The sequence below is a fragment of the Oncorhynchus nerka genome, linkage group LG8 (assembly GCF_034236695.1).
Source record: "Oncorhynchus nerka isolate Pitt River linkage group LG8, Oner_Uvic_2.0, whole genome shotgun sequence".
In the NCBI taxonomy this organism is placed as follows: domain Eukaryota; kingdom Metazoa; phylum Chordata; class Actinopteri; order Salmoniformes; family Salmonidae; genus Oncorhynchus; species Oncorhynchus nerka.
Window position 1 is genome coordinate 48722370 of NC_088403.1, and position 20650 is coordinate 48743019.

General features: G+C 42.0%; 2 protein-coding genes and 1 pseudogene across 4 annotated transcripts; 2 read left to right on the forward strand and 1 right to left on the reverse strand.

Moving 5' to 3' along the window:
- Positions 1 to 2396: 2396 nt before the first annotated feature.
- On the forward strand, positions 2397 to 5081 carry ponzr6 (plac8 onzin related protein 6). 2 transcript variants are annotated; one of them, XM_029666745.2, is made up of 4 exons: positions 2397 to 2651; positions 3705 to 3833; positions 3917 to 4074; positions 4371 to 5081. In XM_029666745.2, the coding sequence occupies exons 2-4, from the start codon at positions 3707 to 3709 to the stop codon at positions 4584 to 4586; spliced, it is 501 nt and encodes a 166-aa protein (XP_029522605.1). In that variant the 5' UTR covers positions 2397 to 2651; positions 3705 to 3706; the 3' UTR covers positions 4587 to 5081. The 2 variants fall into 2 exon arrangements, with proteins under 2 accessions (XP_029522605.1, XP_029522604.1); XM_029666744.2 differs by having other exon boundaries at positions 2406 to 2647.
- A 425-nt stretch (positions 5082 to 5506) lies between these two features.
- Positions 5507 to 10871, forward strand: LOC115133484 (RNA-binding protein 4B-like; annotated as a pseudogene).
- A 2027-nt stretch (positions 10872 to 12898) lies between these two features.
- LOC115133485 (TRAF-interacting protein with FHA domain-containing protein A-like) lies at positions 12899 to 16338 on the reverse strand. Of its 2 annotated transcripts, XM_065021867.1 has the most exons (3): positions 16071 to 16338; positions 15070 to 15142; positions 12899 to 13942 (listed from the first exon to the last, which is right to left on the reverse strand). In XM_065021867.1, the coding sequence occupies exon 3, from the start codon at positions 13881 to 13883 to the stop codon at positions 13287 to 13289; it is 597 nt and encodes a 198-aa protein (XP_064877939.1). In that variant the 5' UTR covers positions 13884 to 13942; positions 15070 to 15142; positions 16071 to 16338; the 3' UTR covers positions 12899 to 13286. The 2 variants fall into 2 exon arrangements, with proteins under 2 accessions (XP_064877939.1, XP_029522608.1); XM_029666748.2 differs by lacking the exon at positions 15070 to 15142.
- Between the last annotated feature and the right edge of the window lie 4312 nt (positions 16339 to 20650).

Consider the following 20650-nt stretch of genomic DNA (forward strand, 5'->3'; position numbering starts at 1 on the left):
TAAAATATGATAAAAAAAAACAGATAAAAATACACCTTATGGAACAGCGGGGAATGGGAAGAGACCTCTGGTGGCATGTCTTGTGGGGTATGCATGGGTGTCCGAACTGTGTGCCAGTAGTTCAAACAGACAGCTCGGTGCACTCAACGTGTCGTGAAATCAGTTGTGAATGTATTGTAATGTTTTTACAATTTTATAAATGCCTTAATTTTGCTGGACCCCAGGAAGAGTAGCTGCTGCCTTGGCAGGAACTAATGGGGATCCATAATAAATACAAAAAATACAAAATATCAATCAGTTTAGTACCCTAGAATGCTGAGAACTTGCCTATGAATTGGCATATCGAAACAACATCCCTGTCCCAAACAACTGGTCAAGAAATGTAAGGGTAAGTGATATTGAACAGAGAGATCGACACTGAGTATACCAAACATTAGGAACACCTTAATTTGGAACACGTTGCTAATATTTTGTCCTCGGAACAGCTTCAATTTGTATGGGTATGGACTAACTCTACAAGGTGTCAAAGGCATTCCACAGGGATGCTGGCCCATGTTGACTCCAATGCTTCCCACAGTTGTGTCAAATTGGCCGGATGTTCTTTTGATGGTGGAGCATTCTTGATACACATGGGAAAATGTGGAGCATGAAAAATAAAGCAGCGTTGCAGTTCTTGACACAAACCAATGTGCCTTGCACCTACTATCATACCCCGTTCAAAGGCACTTCAATCTTTTGTCTGCCCATTCACACTCTGAATGGCACACATACACAATGCTTATTTCAATTGTCTCAAGGCTTATCTGGTCAGTCTATGTCATCAAAAGAGCAGGTGTCCTTATTGTTTTGTGCCAAGAGACCACTTTTTTTTGGACAAGCTATATTTTCAAAAGTGTTGTGTTTACATGAATTCTGATTTTTTTTCCCCCAGATGTACACAACATTCTGAAATATATATGAAAACTGAACAAAAATATTAACTCAACATGTAAAGTGTTGGTCCCATGTTTCATGAGCTGAAATAAAATACATTTTCCATACGCACAAAAAGGTTATTTCTCTCAAATTTTGTGCACAAATTTGTTTACATCCCTCTTCGTGAGCATTTCTCCTTTGTCAAGATAATCCATCCACCTGACAGGTGTGGCATATCAAGAAGCTGATTAAAACAGCATGATCATTAAACAAAGTGAACCTTGTGCTGGGGAAAATAAGGAGCTACTCTAAAAATGTGCAGTTTTGTCACATAACACAGTGCCACAGAGGTCTAAAGTTTTGAGGGAGTGTGCCATTGGCATGCTGACTGCAGGAATGTTCACCAGAGCTGTTGCCAGAGAATTTAATGTTAATTTCCCTATCATAATCCACCTCCATCATTTTACAGAATTTGGCATTACGTCCAACTGGCCTCACAACCCCAGGACACGTGTACCCACTCCAGCCCAGGACCTCCACATCCGATTTCTTCACCTGCAGGATCGTCTGAGACCAGTCGTCCTCACCAGGGTCTTGACCAGTTTGGCGTCGTAACCGAACTTCAGTGGGCAAATGCTCACCTTCGATGGACTGGAGAATTGGATGAATCCTGGTTTCAACTGTACCGGGCAGATGACAGACAGCGTGCATGGCATCGTGTGGGTGAGTGGTTTGCTGATGTCAACCTTGTGAACAGAGTGCCCCATGGTGGCGGTGGGGTTATGGTATGGGCAGGCATAAGCTGCATTTCATTAATGGCAATTTTAATGGACATAGATGCCATGACGAGATCCTGAAACCCATTGTTGTGTCATTCATCCACTGCCATCACCTCATATTTCAGTATGATAATGCACGGCCCCATGTTGCAAGAATCTGTACACAATTCCTGGAAGCTGAAAACGTCCCAGTTCTTCCATGGCCTGCATACTCATCAGACATGTCACCCATTGAACGTGGGTGGGATGCTTCGGATTGATGTGTACGACAGCGTGTTCCAGTTCTCGCCGATATCCAGCAACTTTGCACAGCCATTGAAGAGGATTGGGAAAGGATTCTACAGACCCCAATCAACAGCCTGATCAACTCTAAGTGAAGGAGATGCGTTGTGCTGCATAAGGCAAATGATGGTCACACCAGATACTGACTGGTTTTCAGATCCACCTTTTTTTTAAAGATACAGATGCGTATCTGTTTTCCCAGTCATTCATGTGCAAGCCTTAGATTATGACCTAATTTATTTATTTGAATTGACTGATATCCATATATGAACTGTAACTCAGTAAAATCTTTGAAATTGTTGCATGTTGCGTTTATATTGTTGTTCAATGTAGACATCTTTGTTAGAAAGAATACTGTATTTCCCTTGATGTAGCGATTCTAAATGTAAAATATGAACTCTTACCCCACTCTCCCCTATGACAATGCAAATTTCACAAGTGATAGTGACACACACACACACACACACACAGGTTCCACCCACCACACCGATACATTTGGTTGCCAGAGAGAACCTCAGGTATACACTAACCTGTGCTCACCTGAGATATCATTAGCTGTGTGTCGACCCATCCGTCCATGTGAATTTGATTCTGTGCATCCAGCCTTGTTTTCTGCATCTCCACCCCTCCGAGACACGCCGTAGACCTGACCATCACCATCACCTCCAGAAGTAGGTAGGCTGAGATGTATTTTGTGGTCCTTCGATGATAAGTCAACTTTTATTTTTATGTCATAACTGAAAACAGACAATATTAATGTTGATGTGCAATGTGAGGTATCTTTCAAGCAATTTGGAAAGAAAAATTGTTTACAGAAATATAATGGGTTAAACACAATATCATTACCATTAATGTGGTTATATCATAATCAATATAGTATATCCGGTAATTTGTATGTGAAATAAATGATGGATGGTGTTTTTGCTTTTGAAATAATAACTTTATATTCCGCTGTAGAGCTGTTGATAAGTTATTAATAAGAGACGGAACGCTGTCATTGCATATAGTAATACACCAAAGTAAATGCTAAAGTTATCATAGCAGAAAATCTGTGACATTTACAATAGCTCAGAACATTAACTGCACACAAAGTTGACCCATGCTGTGAGTACCTAAACCAGTTGATAACCACACCACAATTGAACCACAACTTCAATTGTTTTGAGTGCTCTGAGAGACCAGTTCCGTAGTCTCTAAAATCCCAGACCTAGAGCAACACATAGGCAACAGCACTAGTGAATGCTGGAACATTGTTAATGTGGAAGGCAACCCGGCAACTGACTAACAAGACTACCAGTTCCCTAGAGATGAATTGAAGGGGAGGAGACGTGCTTCTGTTCTTCTGTTTACTGTGAAAAGACCAGGCCCGCCCCTCTGAGCCGAGTATACACATACTTCCTGACAACCAGCCTGCTACTACAGTTTTTGCTCGTCATACCAACCAATAAACACTGTTGTATTAGCTACTGACCTGCTCCCTCTGGCAATAGTGAAAGGAGATGTATTCTTTGTGACCTCAAGTGTTTAAATTCCAGGAGTATCTTAGCTGAATAGCAGAACAACCTGATAGCAAAAATACAACTTAATAATTGTGTATTGAATCAGCATGACTCATGATATATATATTAATGTATATTATTTTCAGGTCCTCATATAACTCAACTCCATATTACCTGGGCAGATCTCTGGCAGTGCTTTTGATTTGCATTGTCCTCTGTATATCCATAGTGATGGCAGTCCAGCCCCAGCCGATGCCTGTAGTGAACATACAGCCAGGCATTTTTCGGTCCCCTGCTGACATAAAGACTGAGGTGTGGAGCAGCAGCATCTGTGACTGTTGTGATGACATGAAGATCTGTGAGTGTATTTAATGTGTGTGTGTGTGTGTCCGTGTGTGTGCATGTGTGTGTGAGTAACTTGGTCTGTCTGTCTCCTGTCAGGTTGCTTTGGGTTCTGGTGCCCATGCTGTCTGAGATGTCAGACGAGTACAGACTTTGGGGAGTGTTTCTGTCTCCCCCTGTTGGACATTTCCACCAGCTGGCTCCCAGCTGCTTCTCTGGCTCTCCGGAGCACCATGAGGGAGAGATACCGCATCCAGGTAGAGTGAAACACCCTTGACATTACTCTTTGCTGATATCGTAACATCTCCTATTATACAATTAACTAGTGCCTCATACACACAGAGCTGTCAGGTGATGCTAGACAAGATCAATAAATACATAATCATAATGACTGCAATAATAGGGCCAATGGCGTATATTATATAATGGAATAGGGTCAGTAGAAGAGATGTGATCATGGGAATGAAAGCTACTGTATTAACATGATCTGACAACCCATCTGTCTAATTAATATCTGTCTCATATCCTCCCCACCTACCACCACCGCCTGTAGGGGTCCATGTGCGACGACTGCCTCCTGGTCACCTGCTGCACCCCCTGTGCCTGGTGCCAGATGGCCCGAGAGCTGAAGTTTCGTCAGCGCCCTCTCCTCCTCGTCAATGTCCCATCCCCTGTCCAGATCAACATGCATCCCCCTCAAGCCTTTTCTAACCCCTCTATGCATCTACAGCCTATGCCTGTAGGACTCTACCCCTCCGCGCCACAATAGAGCCAGCATAAGCAAGAGACAAATTAGGGGGTTGTGGATGAGTGCCATTCTAGAATGTGAAACAGGCAGCACAGCCAGCCAACAATGCATCACATAGATACTGTTTTTTTTAATTGTAGGAAAGCAAACACTTTTAGAGAAATAATAACATGATCAGGAAATCATAACACTATCAGAATGACATTGATTGCAATGAATGAATTAAACAAATAAACGTCCTTAGTGTTTTATATAGCTTGTTAAAAAAATTATAGGAAAGCAAACACTTTTAGAGAAATCATAACATGATCAGGAAATCATAACACTATCAGAATGACATTGATTGCAATTAATTAATAAAAAAACTTCCTTAGTGTTTTATATAGCTTGTTAGACGCTAACACTTAAATTGACACGATTAACACAACCATGCAACTACGGTATCTGATTCATGTAACATATCAATTTTGTACTTTAGAGAATATTAATGTAATTAATAAAATATTGTAACTTTAATTGTCTGAAAATGAATTATTTGGGTGTAGGTATACTGAGATATGTGATCACCTATTTACATTGGTTAGCACTGAGCAGCACATGGGTTGAAAAAAGAAGTCCAAAGTTGAGTCGATTTACCGGAAGATTAATTTGAAAATCACTTTGTTGTGATTGGGCAATTCGTTTCATATGGGTCGGTTCCCCGGTTTAAGTGGAGATTTCACTAAAGGGCCAATGGAATGGTCTAAAAAAAGCATACCCGGAGCACCGGGCCTTACAAAACGAATTGATCCCTTTTTGTCCTCCGTAAAACATTTTTTTGCCAGTTTGTCCAATCACGCTGCGTATATGACAATGAAGAGTTTACTGGTAAGGCCATTCACCAATCAAACTTGTTAGTGGGCGGGACTTGTTGCATTGTTAAAAAAAAAACGGACGTGAGGTGTTATATCGGCTTCATGCACCTCAAACGTTTGTTTGTGGACCGCCATTATACGCACAGAAGAAGGGTTGGTGTAACGTTAACGTGTGTCGTCGTCCTAGTAGCAGTGAGGTGAGTGGAATCTTACTACGGCAATAATGTATTCTTTATTTATATATTTTTATGCCGAATTAACTGTCTGAACTTGCTTTACGATAATTGTATTGCATGAATTTGACATTTTTATTTTGGTCGTTATATTGAGCTAGCTAGTTAACTATCATAGCTAACGTCCTTAGCTAGCTAGCTAACATTAGCTAAGTTGGCTTGCTAACGTTGTTAGCCACCCATTCGACGCTGTGATGGAGGAAGTCTTGCCTACTTTCGATATTCCACAGCTAACTCCGCTTTCCAACTTTGCTTACCAGACAACAGCTTGCCAGACTTTAGAAATGTGAACTTAGACATTGAAGATGTCTAACTAGTATTCAGCAATTGTTCGGCCAGTTTGAATTCAATTGCACTAGTTCGCTAGCTAACATAACGTTAACCATTGCACTTCCTGTCCATGCCGCCCACTCACTTGACATCACGGTTTTATTTGCAGCCTAACTGGTATATTGACATGCCTCTCCTATCTCACAGGCTCTGCGTTAACATAAAGATGGTGAAGATCTTTATTGGAAACCTCCCTAACGAGGTCGAAAAGGATGAGATTGAGGCCCTGTTTACTGAACATGGCACAGTGACAGAATGTGCAAAGTTCAAAAACTATGCCTTTGTCCACATGGATGACCGCAAGTCTGCAACCAAAGCCATCCGCAGCCTGCACCTCTTCAAGCTTCATGGCAGGCCAATCAATGTGGAGCCGAGCAGGGGGAAGAACCAGGGTCCAGTGAAACTTCATGTGGCCAATGTGGAGAAGGGCAACGGTGATGAGCTCCGCACTCTGTTCGAGGAGTATGGAACAGTGACAGAATGTGCCATCATAAAAAATTTCGCATTCATTCACATGTCCAACTCAGATGAGGCCAAGGATGCCATAAAGGGATTAGACAACACTGACTTCCAAGGTAAGAAAATTACCCTCATTAAGATTTACGATTGAACTGTTGGAAAGTCCTGACGTTAAATATGGACTAGCGTGTCACTGTTAACCATGGGTTTCCTCTTTAGGCAAACGGATTCACGTTCAGATGTCAAAAAGCCGTCCCAGAGGGGAGGAAGAGGATTACGGCCCCCCACCAGATAGGGGTGGATACTGGCCACCACCCCGTGGCTACCCTGGGGACAGGGGTCTGCGTGAGCCCCCTCATTACAGAGGTCGCATGTCAGGGGGTTACCCTGGCCCACCACCACCTCCCCCTAGACGAGTCCCTTACCCCCCAGAGCGTGCTTATGAGCGTGAGAGGGAAAGCTACGGGGTGGTCGATTACTATGAGAAGTACAGGGCGCGCCCTGCCCCTTACGGTGGCCTTTCAGGCTATGGAGATGAAAGGCGTGTTGGCTCCATACCCCCTCCACCACCGCCCCCTTCTGCCATGGTTAGGGAGCGCCTTGGGGCCTCCTCCCTCAACCCGTACGAGCGCCGCCCCCTCCCTCCTCCGTCCTCCTACTATGCCCGTGATCGCAGTCCCATCAGAAGACCCCCTCCCCCATGCCCCCCGCAGGTAACGGCTACTCCTATGAGCGCTCTCGGCTCTCTCCTCTGTCCAGGCCAGCGATGTACAGCGTACCACGTACCAGAGACCCCTATGCTGAGAGGGTGCCTCTGCCCCCTCCTGCCCGCTACTCGTATTGAAAGCACACTGGTGCTTGACTCAAGGTGAGATATCAGAAACAGGATAGTACACTATGCAATTACACTCCATATCTAGCTCACTTAAAACAATGGGGAGTGGAAGGATTGAATTAGGGGTGACTCTTCGCATTGACGTTCAGTGTCTCGCTTAAAATACCAGACTAGAAAAGCTCCAAATGCATTGTTTCACCATATCCTTAGCTTTTTACAAACTCTCCAAATCTGCTTCAACTGAACAATGTAAAATCGTAATATGCCTTTTAAAGAATGCTGGAAGTTTTACTGAACCTCAGCGCGTTCCTCCATGAGTAAAATGCGCTTGACTTGTGTGGTTTGCTCTCTTTCCAGGGTTAAATTATCCGACAAGATCGTCGTCTCCTGATGCACGTGGCACTATACCCCCCCCCCCCCTTCGTCTGTGGCGTTGCGTTCACCTGCGACTTACTGGAAGATACTCTATTGCTTGCGGCCACCCATACAAAAAAATACGCTTTTGTCTACGGTTTCGTCCTCTTTCTTGAACTGTTTTACATTTGTTCTGCTTGATTTTATTGTTCGAGGTTCATAAGCTGTTTTGGGGCAAAGGATAAAGGCAGAGGGGGTTACTGTATTTGAGGTGTTATTCTATTTTGAAATGACGCAGTACTCCTAAGGGCTCTATGTTGGCCTAAGACCTAACATAACATTTCTTCCTTCATAAAATAATTTTCATGGATACAAACCCTCTAAACTGTGATATTCATGAAGGGACTATTTGAATGTTAATTAAATAGCAATCCATGTAATTTTGGTAAACATGAATGTTACGAAGATTCTGCAGATGTCTTTTTCAGAGCTGTACCTAGCTTCAGTTTGATTAATAAACCACACTCATTTGCATAATTAGTCCAACAACGTGTTAGTGTAATATCGCTTTAACTTGTGTGATCTTGGTTTTGGGTGGTACTTACCAGTATTCAAGACGTTTTGCGACGCAACTGTTAGCGTAGTGATTTATCTACCTATGCAAATTTGATTTGTTAGACATTTTGTGTTCAATTATATGCCGATTTACATACCTAGATACCCCAAAGCTGCGTTTTATGTATGGTTTTCTTTTCTTTACAGATGCCATTTTTGATTTCAAAGCTTTTTAATAAACAGATTTGAACTATCGTCACTGAACTTCCCCATCTTTCCTCGTTATTATAGGCGCTTCATGACGATGCTCATTGCAGTCAGTGAAAGCCAATATGCAGCAGCACTAACTTAATCTATGGCATTTCGGTCCATTCTGAAAAATACGCTTTTCAATGTTTAATTTATATTCAAAGTAGTGGGGATATTACCCTCTTACCATCTTTTTCTTTGCGATGGCAAATGTATTATCTCTTGCGATCTCTGAAGGTGCTTAATTTTACAATGTCAGTTTCCATCTTTCAACCACTGCATACCCTACCATGTTCTTCACCATCATTCTCTTAAATAAATGTAATATTTTGGCTTAGTGATCTAACTAATGCCCTCTCCCATGATACATAGGACAATAAGCCCTGGTATGCTTAGCACTTCTGCTTTTTGTAGGTTGTTAGAACCATGATCTGTGGATAGGTGTTGTGGACACAATATAGGAGACGGTCGTGCTGTCTTTTGCTGTATCCTACGATATGGACATGTGGAGGTAATGTTCAATTAAGGTCATTTATACAGAACTAAGATTTATTGTACTTTAAAGGTGCTACAAAGGATTTTTTTTTTGCATTGTAAATTTCAGGTTTTCATTATCTGCAGTAATAGTTGAATGATTGTTTCACAGTATTACATACCCACCAGTGTGATTTGCTGTGCTATTCATCTGTTGGTTTCCCCGCTGAAGCGGAACTTGTCAAAATGGGAAAGCTGTTCTGACTTTGGCTGTTTACCTAGTGGAAATCGCTCTGTCATTTCCTGGTTGGTAAAATTCTACACTGTTCGCTCAATTTCAGTTTGTGAAAATAAGCCCTGAATAGTGAAGCGACTCATTGTACAATCTAAATCGCTGTGAAATCTTTTCAGTGAAACGAAGGTTCAGCTTCAAACAGCTGTACAAACTAATTTTGTTTTTGAAAATATATTTTGCAGCGATTTAGATGGTCAAAGTCAAACAGCTTTCCCAAATGATTATCACAGCGACTATCACAGCCACTATTAGCGGCATATATATTATGGAAATTCTGAAATGACAATGCAACAAAAAAATCCTATGTTTAGTACCTTTTTAATTCCCATTTAATGACACTTTGCCCATGCTTAGTATCCTTTTCTATCCAACTGATTCTCCCATCTTATTGCTCCAATCCCCGTATCTCGGCCTCTTGTTCTTTCCTTGCACAAGAGGTTGGTACGGAAGTGGAATTCTGCTAGGGAAGGTATTGTGAAATTAATTTAGCAGAATACTGTAACCATGTAGGTATCAGTAATGAAATGTTGGAGTAAGTGTCATGTTGGATGTACTAAATTTATTTTTGTAATTGTATGGATTAACAGACTTCCCCAATGCTTAGTATGTCCTTTTTAATGATACTTGCCTTCCATCCTATCTCTTCCTCTCTAGGCCATGGTCTTCTTTCCAGTGGTTGGTACAGAAGTGGACTTCTGGTACAGAAGTGGACTTCAGCTCCTCTTGATATTCTGACACTGCTCTTCAGGGTTATGTATGCTGTGAATGGGTGCCACCACTACCAGATCGGTCCTTATGCAGGAAGTGCAATGGCCCATCATGGTCAGACATCTCTGTGCCATTTTGTGCCTTATGTTTAATATTTCAGTGAGGTAAAAAATGCATCTCTTCAGGCCTCCTGAGTGGCGCAGCGGTCTATCGCATCGCAGTGTTGCGGCGTCACTACAGCTTGGGCTCGAATCCCAGGCTGTGTCACAACCGGCCGGAAGTCCCATATGACGGCGCACAATTGGCCCAGCGTTGTCTGGCTTAGGGGAGGGTTTGGGGGCGAGGCTTTACTTGGTTCATTGCGCTCTAGCAACTCCTTGTGGTGGGCCAGGCGCCTGCAAGCTGACTTCGGTCGTCAGTTGAACGGTGTTTCCTCCGACACATTGGTGCAGCTGGCTTCCGGGTTAAGCAAGCAGGTGTTGAGAAGTGTGGCTTGGCAGGTCATGTTTCTGAGTACTCGACTTTTGTCTCTCCCAAGTCCGTTGGGGATTTGCAGCAACGAGACTAGATCGCAATTGGATATCATGAAATTGGGGAGAAAAAGGGGTTAAAATTACACCAATTTTTATTTTATTTTAAATAATCTCTTCTTTCTTCAGGAGGGACTTGGGCAGGACCAGCTTGAAGAAAGAATACTGTCTGACTGTTGCCTAATCATTTGCTGACCAGATGAGACTCCTTAAGTTGAAGTGGCATCAGCATACTGTTGTCCTTGATGCTCACCATTTCTATGTACTGTCGCCATTAAAGTCATAAATTGTGAACAATTTTTACTGTTGCCATCAGTGTTGCTTTTGCTTGCATGCTCAACTGCAGAAATATTACTTGAAAGCACTGATTTTCAAATGTATTTCATTTACCAATCTAACTACCAAAAATGAATAAATTATTTATGTATAATTGATTACTTTATTTCTTGAGTATGGACAAAAATATCCTGTATTTTTGAGGCACCGTTCACATTATCACAGCTGTTTGATGAGATCACAGAATGGTAAAGGACTTCCTAATATAACTCTGGGGAAGTACAGAGGCATTGAAATGCAACACTCAACTGTAAAGAACTGCAAATGATCCCTGAGTAGGTGCTTTCCAGACATAAAAATACTCTAGGCTAGTCCTGGAGGACAATGGATTTTGATACTGTGAGCTTATTGGTCATGCTCCTGTCTGGGGTGTGGCTTACTGTTTTGCTGAAGCCCCATTGGTTGAGTGTGGCATTGGCAATACCTGCACTGTGGCTCTAAGCCCTCAAACCTGCCACTGGTTTGCCCTGGTTCCTCACTACATCATTTGAGACCTGGGTTCATGACTGGAGTCTTATTTATTCCTGTCAGTCAGGTGATGTAACACTGGCTTGTTTGGAGCTGGGGTGCAGGGAGAACTTGACAGTGAGGCTAGGGGAGGTGGAGGTGTTTACATCAGGTGTGCCTGGCAGGGTTGCAATCGCTGTGGGGAACTTTGAGAGAGGGTTGAGTGATTCAGTGTGTAGTTGCATAAATGCTGTTAAGAAAGAAGATACTATGATATTAATAATACATTGATACCACTTTGTTTCGATTTTGCTACTCCCTGTGACAGAAAGAGTTGTAGTGTCATGTTACACCCTCTTGAGAAGTGCTATTTCCTAGTTTCCTCTATCCTTTACCTAGGTTGTGCTATACACATGTGAGCACAGGAGAGGGGAAGCCCGGGGAAGCTCTCCATGTGGGATGGTTCAGAGACATCTAGAGAGGAGGTTGCAAGTTTTCTCCATTGTCCGGGGCCCAGAGCTCATAGTGACATGTCGGCAGGACTGCCCGACCTCTCGTCAGCATGACGACCATGACGTTCCCACTCTACAACGGATGCTCCACCTGTCACTCCTGAAACCTGTTGAAATCACCACCTTGTACATTGCTCACGTGTCCCTCCGTCTCTGTGTACAGGTGAGCTGATGGACCCTTTCCACTTCAGGGGCTCTTTAGTAAGGTCATATTAAGGGAGCGCCGTCAACATACCAATCAACATATCTATAATGGCTTATTCGTGAACATTAAAATGTATAACTGGATATTTCCGAGCCCACTAGCCACTTGTTATAACTCACTCTTTTTTACATTTCTGTCCACATCCCTGTATACGCATAGCCTCTAACCCAGTTGGACCTTCTCCAAAAGAACAGAACCCACTCCCTGGATCACTCACATGGGGGAAACGGCTACCTCATCCACCGGTCCTCTCCGTCCGACTCTGGGGTTTATCGCTGTTTCCTTGGTGGGTCCGAACTTCTTCCATTTAAGAATGATGGAGGCCACTGTGTTCTTGGGGACCTTCAATGCTGCAGACATTTTGTGGTACCCTTCCCCAGATCTGTGCCTCGACACAATCTTGTCTCGGAGCTCTACGGACAATTCCTTCGAACTCATGGCTTGGTTTTTGTTCTGACATGCACTGTCAACTGTGGGACCTTTATATAGACAGGTGTGTGCCTTTCCAAAACATGTCCGATCAATTTAATTTACCACAGGTGGACTCCATTCAAGTTGTAGAAACATCTCAAGGATGATAAATAGAAACAGGATGCACCTGAGCTCAATTTCAAGTCTCATAGCAATGGGTCTGAATACTTATGTTATGTATCTCTTTATTATTTGTAATAGTGAGCAAAACAAAAATACCTGTTTTTTCTTTGTCATTATGGGGTATTGTGTGTAGATTAAATAAATAACAATTCTCAGCAATCAATTTTAGAATAAGGCTGTAATTTAACAAAATGTGGGAAAAGTCAAGGGGTCTGAATACCACTGTATGTACCTCCCTGACCCTTCACCAAATGCAAACACATTCAGGGCCGTCTGATTGGTTCAGAAACCTTGGCGCCTTGCAAATAAAAGTTGAATTACTTGTTAAAGGCTTTGTTAAGTATACGACGTGTAACACAATAATCAAATAAAAACGGTTTTATTATTATAGTCAACATTTACAAAACAGTTACAAAACCATATGATCCTTCCCCATCTTTCATTTAACACTGATACTTGAACTACATGAAAAAGGTCAATATTCAGAAGCTTTAGTTTCACATTTTATTTAATAACGTAACAGTCTTAGTAACACTTGCGGAGTGATAAGAAAAACTACACTTGAGGTCCCAATGGCTTGGCCCTACATTCAGTCAACAGTATGATTAAGTTTACAGAATGTTTAATCTCGGTTACCCAGAAGTAAAATTATTGTTAAGGTTTGTCACTTCCTGTCCACAAGAGATTATACAATGTTTAACATCAATATTGTTTAAAGACAACTGCTACTAGGTAAAGAGAAAATCATTGTCTATGAGAGAAACATACTGCATGATTGGTACATGATTGTCTCATCCATCTCTATCGGCCCATGGCTCATGAGTGGTGGGATGCCATTGTTTGAATGGTCTGAGCCTGTATCCATGACGGGAACAATACTTGGCACGCCCACCTCTCTGGAAGGAGGCACTGCCAGCACCCCAAACTCCACCTCGAAGCTCCCCTTTGCCTCTCCATTCTCACGACGTATCAGCAGCTCATACTCCCCGAACCGGACCAGGGCCTTATTCGGCAGCTCTGCCCTCTCCAGGTACCCCAACTCTGACCCGTTGACCGTCACGTGTCCCTTCTGGCTCAGGTTCTGCACAGAGAACAGCATGTCAGGGCTGTTGGTGGTGAGGTAGGCCTGCAAGGCCAGCTGCTTGCGGGAGACCCGTGGGTCGGCCAGGGCAAAGGTGCATCCGTGGGCGTCCCGGCCCAGCCTCAGGGGGTCCTCGGCTGGGTGCTTGTGCCTGGCGTCCAGGGGCAGCAGGCGGTAAAGAGCCTTAGAGGCCTGCTGGGGGTGGTAGAGCTGGATCTGGAGGTAGGTCATCAGCTCCTCTGTTTCCATGGTGTGAGGCAGCTCCATGATGTGTGTTATGATAGCTTTTGCAATTGAGAGGATGCCGACTTTCAGTTTCAATTGGTCTGAAAGAAAAACAGAGATAATTATTAAATTGACTATTTTTTGTTATTCTGGCACTAAACAAGTCTTATTACTAGAAATAGAATAACAGCTCAGACAGAGGGTACTGAAATGATAAACATTTCATTCTATTGCACAATTCCATAAAGCAGTAGAAAATATCTTGTTTTGTTAACACTTTTAGTTCTCATTTTAAGGAAGACTTGTCAGAATTGCATCATTCCACACACCCAGCCTCATTCAGCATTTCCTCTAAAACTTTCACTTGATGAAAGTAATTTCACTGTGCTATGAATGTAGCATGGGTCGTTATATGGGTCGTTCCATGAAATGAGTGCCTTTTGCCTCAGATATTTTAAGTAGAATTTGTGCACCAATGTTGAATTTTAAAAGCCTGTTATATTTAAATGAAGTGCTCTTTACTATAGACCACATGGAAAATGCAATACATCAAAAACAAATGTATGAATAAAGACTTGCTAAAGTGTCAATATTCAGCATTTTGACATGTTCCACTGCATCCTCTATATAGATCCTAAAAATGGTTATTTGGCTGTCCCCACAGGAGAACCCTTTGTAGACCCCTTTTTGGTTCCAGGTAAAAACCCATTTGGTTCCAGGTAGAACCCATTTGAGTTCCAGGTAGACCCCTTTACACAGAGTTCTACATGGAACCCAAAATAGTTATACCTGGAACCAAAAAGGCTTCTTCCAGGAACCAAAAAGGGTTATTTTATGGGGACAGCCGAAGAACCCTTTTGGAACCCACTCAACCCCAACATTTATCCATGTTTTCACCATCATTGGCTAGGTTTCCATCCAATTGACGACATATTTTAATGCAAATATTCTAAAATCTGCATAAAGACAATATTGTTTGTGAATTTTCCCACTAGTGGTGTGCTTCCACCAAAAAGACGTTCTGCAGATAAAAATTACTGCTTGATGACAGTGTAACAGTGTTGCTTTTACGTCCCTCTCCGGTTACAATTAGCACACACAAAATATACTTTTTAGCTAATTTTCATGTACCGAATAATAATCTAAAGTTCAATGTGGTTCCATCACATTTTCAACTCTATCGATAGTTTTGTCACAAAAACTGTTATGTTAATTGCAATGTGCTTACTCTGGTCTTGGCATGTACTCTCTAGCCAACAGCTCGCAGATACAGTGCAGGTTGGCTGTGCGGGTTGTCTAGTCTACATGATGAGATTATTTTGGATGAGAGAGAGAATATTAGTATTTGTCAAGCAACAGTCAAGCATTGATCATCATGTCACCAGAGTAAGACCCTCGATATTTATTGGAAATGGAAAGGAGCAACAAGCTCATGACCGTGCACATTCACCACTCTGTGCAATTCATCCTAATTTATTTAATCGGTAGTTCAATAAACTGCATGGTTTTCCGAATAGTAATGGGAGGACCACACAACATATCATCCCGTGACTCCCAAATTTACGTCGATATGATGGTTATTAAATCAATATTTGCTCATAAAGGCGTTTCCACGGTCATTTCTCGAATAATAATTGTTACTGTCACAAAAAGTTCCCTCGTGGGGATTTATGGGTGATTTAATAGGCACTCATGGTTGTCGAATTATGGGCGATATCAGGTCCGTCGTGTGCATTATTTCTCCCAAAAATAGTTGTCCGAAATCGGGCAAATTGGTCCGTTCATTTTAGTAGAAGTTCAGTCTACCATATTATAGTCATTCTAACAACATGACAATACAATTCGTTGAAATAAAACGTTATTTCACATATGTATATATATCGGTAGTTCAATATGTATAAAACGTTATTTCACATATGTATATATATATTGAACTACCGATATATATATATATATATATATATATAGAAGTTACACTACTCAAAATACACCTAATTGGTGGAACAACCCATACTCCGCCAGTTTAGGAAACAACAGCCAGTCTACTATATTGTCAGAAGTGAAGAACATGTTCGATCTGCAACATTCTTGCACACATGTTTTTCTATAGCTCTAATAACATGACTAGACTTGTCGAAGATTTGACTGATATTGAAATGTCATGACATTCAATCAAACTACAAAACCATTCTGAATGTTCACTACCAAACTTGCTAGGCTATATCTTACCTGTAAAATTAGGTAGTTGTAGCAATTGTACACGCAGCGTCTGCAAAGATCAGGCTACATACAGTAAGTATGCGTCTCCGACTGTTGACTTGCTTACTTGAAAGGGTACAACAACTATTGCCTGCCTACTGGCGCACCAACCTTTGTGCGAACTATAATGGGTGTCGGAGGATAGTAACAAAGATATGTTCTATCTATGATAGTACAACAGAGTTTCTAAACCATACTGTACTGTGATAGTACTGCCGAGAGCAAAACAACAGGAAGGGGATAACCGTTGAGTCAGCAAGCACGCGCTCCACCATTCATGGTTATGACTAGATGGGATACAGTTTTTGTCAGATTTGACTTTTTTAACAGGTTAGGAGAATCTGAAGGCTATGAGAATTTATGCAACAGTTTATGAGAGTTAACGTAGCAGGTTAGAATAATTAGGTTAAGGTTAGGAAAATGGTTAGTGTTAGCTAAAATACACAAAAGGTCAACATTTTGACGTTCATTTGACAAAAGCCGTATACCTTCTAGCATTGACCATATTACATCGCACCACCGTAGACAGTGAATTGCTGCTTGCCTTGGGAAATTCCAGAATTCCCCAATAGCTCTATCTCTTTAGGGAATGTCTGTTTATGATTTCAATTTTGCAGGCTCCACGCAACTTCCTTACAAATTTCAGTAACCCCATCTGGAAAAGTAATATATGGCCTTTATATATCAGCAAGGGAAGATTCTGAAAACTCTCAATGGGAAGAAAATCACAGGTCATGTCCGTAGAGCTTTGGCTAGCCTTAGGATGGTCGTTTCTGGGGTTCCACCATAGATGATATAAAATAAAATGTAGAGGGGTCATAGTGGTTGAAGCCAAAAGGCTGTTCAGTAAGAAAGAGAGGCAGAGAAGTGAAAGCCTGTCAATTAATGTCTTAAATGCCAAAGAATGGGACATGTAGCGGCTCTGTGCAAAGGAAAGAAAATATGTGCCAAGTGTGTAGGGGAACATGATTATGTTGAATGTGGAAACAATGTCAAGGTGAAATGGTGTAAATGGGGAGGGGGGGGGGGGGGGCACACAGTAACAGCAGTTGGTGGATGCCAGAAAGAGGCTAGAGATGCCCAAAGATATAAAATCACTCATAATGTCTCTTATGCAGAGGCATCAAGGCAGATTGGTTTAACTATTAGGCAGAATGATGGAGATAATAGGTCCTATTGCTGGAATTAGTGGACCTACTGTAAGAAATGTCACTTATGTTGGTCCAGACACGGATAGGATACCTGTTCAGAAATATTGCGCTCACAAATGTGTTGTTTCAAAGGACACCTTAATAGTTAATCAGATTGACTTTTTTAGCCTTCATTGGAAAGGTTATCAACCTGCCCGCGTTTGTGGAAAGAAGAACTGCCAAGTTGAAGATTGTGGAAGCAGCTACAGAGTTTTTAGGGGTAACAGATGTTACTGTCGCCATGATTGTTGATATGTTGACTCCTAATAATCCTAATGATGGAATGTCTCAGTATGATTATAATTAGTGTTATTGTTTTTGTTATCCATCGGTGTAATGCTAGGAGCCTTATTGCTAACGGTCAGGAGTTTAACAAATATGTCATTGATTTAGAGATCAAACCTAAAGTGATATGTGTTCTAGAAACATGGCTTTTACATCTTGATTGGATTATTTCTGGTTATTGCTCAATCAGACCTGATAGATCAACTGGTGGGTGTGTTAAGTTCATAAGAGAAGGTCTTGTATATCGTCATTTAACTGTGCCATCTGAATATGAATGTGTGATTGTGGAAATCTACATTGCAGGTAGTAATATTAAGTGACACAATTTTTACAACCCTTGTCGTCAACTATCTGTAGTGATGTTTCATGAAATATCAGGAAAATTGGGCACTAGAGAGATGTGGTTCGCCGACTTTAATGCACATAGTAGTTTATTGGAAAGCACACATACAGATGCTAATGGTACTATTGTGGAAGATATGAGCATTAGTATGTCTTAACGGTGGATGTGGTACAAGAGTTGATGTTGTTAGAGGGGTTACATCCTGCCTGGACCTCACAATGGCTTCCAACTCTATTGCATTTATCTATGAATGGAATATAATGTATGTGTCACGCCCTGATCTGCTTCACCTGTCCTTGTGCTTGTCTCTATCCCCCTCCAGGTGTGGCCCATCTTCCCCATTATCCCCTGGGTACTTATACCTGGGTTCTCTGTTTGTCTGTTGCCAGTTCGTCTTGTTTGTTCAAGTCAACCAGCGTTTTGTCTCAGCTCCTGCTTTTCCCCAGTCTCTCTTTTTCTCGCCCTCCTGGTTTTGACCCTTGCCTTTCCTGACTGAGCCTGCCTGCTGTCCTGTGCCTTTGCCCCTACTATGGATTACCGACCTCTGCCTGACCTGACCCTGGGCCTGCCTGCCGCCCTGTACCTCGGGCCCCACTACTCTGGATTATCGATCCCTGCCTGCCTTGACCTGTCGTTTGCCTGCCCCTGTTTTTGCAATAAACATTGTTACTTCAACACAGTCTGCACTTGGGTCTTACCTGAAACCTGATAAAATGATTCTACTGTTGGAAGTGATCATTTCCTGATTTCATGCACCATGAACTTGGATGTTACTATTCCAGCTGGGGTAACAGTCAGAAGATGGTGCTTTCAAAAAGCAGACTGGGAAAAGTTTGGTGATCATTGCTTAAAGTCTGTTGGACAGTTGATGTATGTGCTGCCTCTGTGACCTCTCTGATTTTGAGTGCTGCAAATGTATATGTGCCAGTGAGTGAAGTGGGTGAGAAAAGGAAGGTGGCTCCTAGGTGGACTGAAGAGGGCACTGTGGCTATTTGAGAAACAAATAGGGCTTACAGAGTGTTGCGTAGGAATATGACTCCTGAGAATCTAGTAGATTTCCAAAGGAAGAGAGCTTTAGTACATAGGGTCATTAAGTCTGTCAATAAATGTATGGAGACAGAGCTGCTCTACAATAGGCAGGATTACTGAGCTGGGGGATGTATGGTCTATGTTGAAGAAGATGACTGGAAGAAGCAAGCATCTCGAATTCCATTTTGGTTGTGGGTCAGAAAATGGACGTAACTGATAAAGAAAAAGCTGATTTGTTGGGGAAGACATTTTCTAGGGTACATAGTGGGGTTACTTTGGATGAAGTATATAAGCAACGCGGGTGTGCGATTTTAAATGCTCATGTTAATGTGTATAAGAACAGGGATACAGTTGAATTTTCTTTGGATGCTGTTTTTACCATACATGACATGCATTCAGCCTTGATAGGCTGTGGATTTCCAGCCCCAGGTCATGATCAGTTGTGCCATGTAATGTTTAAGCATCTACCCGATGAGGTCATACATGTTTTCCTGGGATTATGTAATACAATTTGGAGTGAGGGAGTTATACCTTCTGGTTTGAAACGTGCAGTAATGTTAACTTTTGTAAAGCCTGGTAAGAACCCTTCATGTGCTGATTAGTTATAGACCAATAGCACTGACCTCTAACTTGTGTAAGCTGTTGGAAAAGATCATAGTCAATAAATTGTCATATTTCCTGGAACATAGAGGTTTATAGAGTCAATGTCAAAGTGGATTGCGTAAAGGTAGATCAACTTTGGATGCATTAATAAAGGTGAGCAATGAAGTAAAAAAATATATATATACTCTGGTCATGAAAGAAGTAATGGCTACTGTCTTTTTTTTTACATTGAAAAGGCTTATGACACTATGTGGAGAGAAGGCCTACTGATTAAGATGGTTAAGATGGCCTTATTTATTCGCTCTTTTAGGCCGCTCAGCAAGGAAGAAGCCACTGCTCCAAAACCGCCATAAATAAGCCAGACTACGGTTTGCAACTGCACATGGGGACAAAAATCGTACTTTTTGGAGAAGTGTCCTCTGGTCTGATGAAACAACAAGAGAACTGTTTGGCCATAATGGCCATTGTTATGTTTGGAGAAAAAGGGGGAGGCTTGCAAGCCGAAGAACACCATCCCAACCGTGAAGCAGGGGGGTGGCAGCATCTTGTTGTGGGGGTGCTTTGCTGCAGGACGGACTGGTACACTTCACATATAGATGGCATCACGAGGGAGGGAAGTTATGTGGATATATTGAAGCAACATCTCAAGACATCAGTCAGGAAGTTGAAGTTTGGTCGCAAATGGGTCTTCCAAATGGACAATGACCACAAGCATACTTCCAAAGTTGTGGCAAAATGGCTTAAGGACAACAAAGTCAAGGTATTGGAGTGGCCATCACAAAGCCCTGACCTCAATCCTACAGAAAATTTGTGGGCAGAACTGAAAAAGCGTATGCGAGCAAGGAGGCCTACATTCCTGACTCAGTTACACCAGCTCTGTCAGGAGGAATGGGCCAAAATTCACCCAACTTATCGTGGGAAGCTTGTGGAAGGCTACCTGAAACACTTGACCCAAGTTAAACAATTTAAAGGCAATGCTACCAAATACTAATTGAGTGTGTGTAAACTTCTGACCCACTGGGAAAGTGATGAAAGACATAGCTGAAAATAAATCACTCTACTATTATTCAGACATTTCACATTCTTAAAATAAGTGGTGA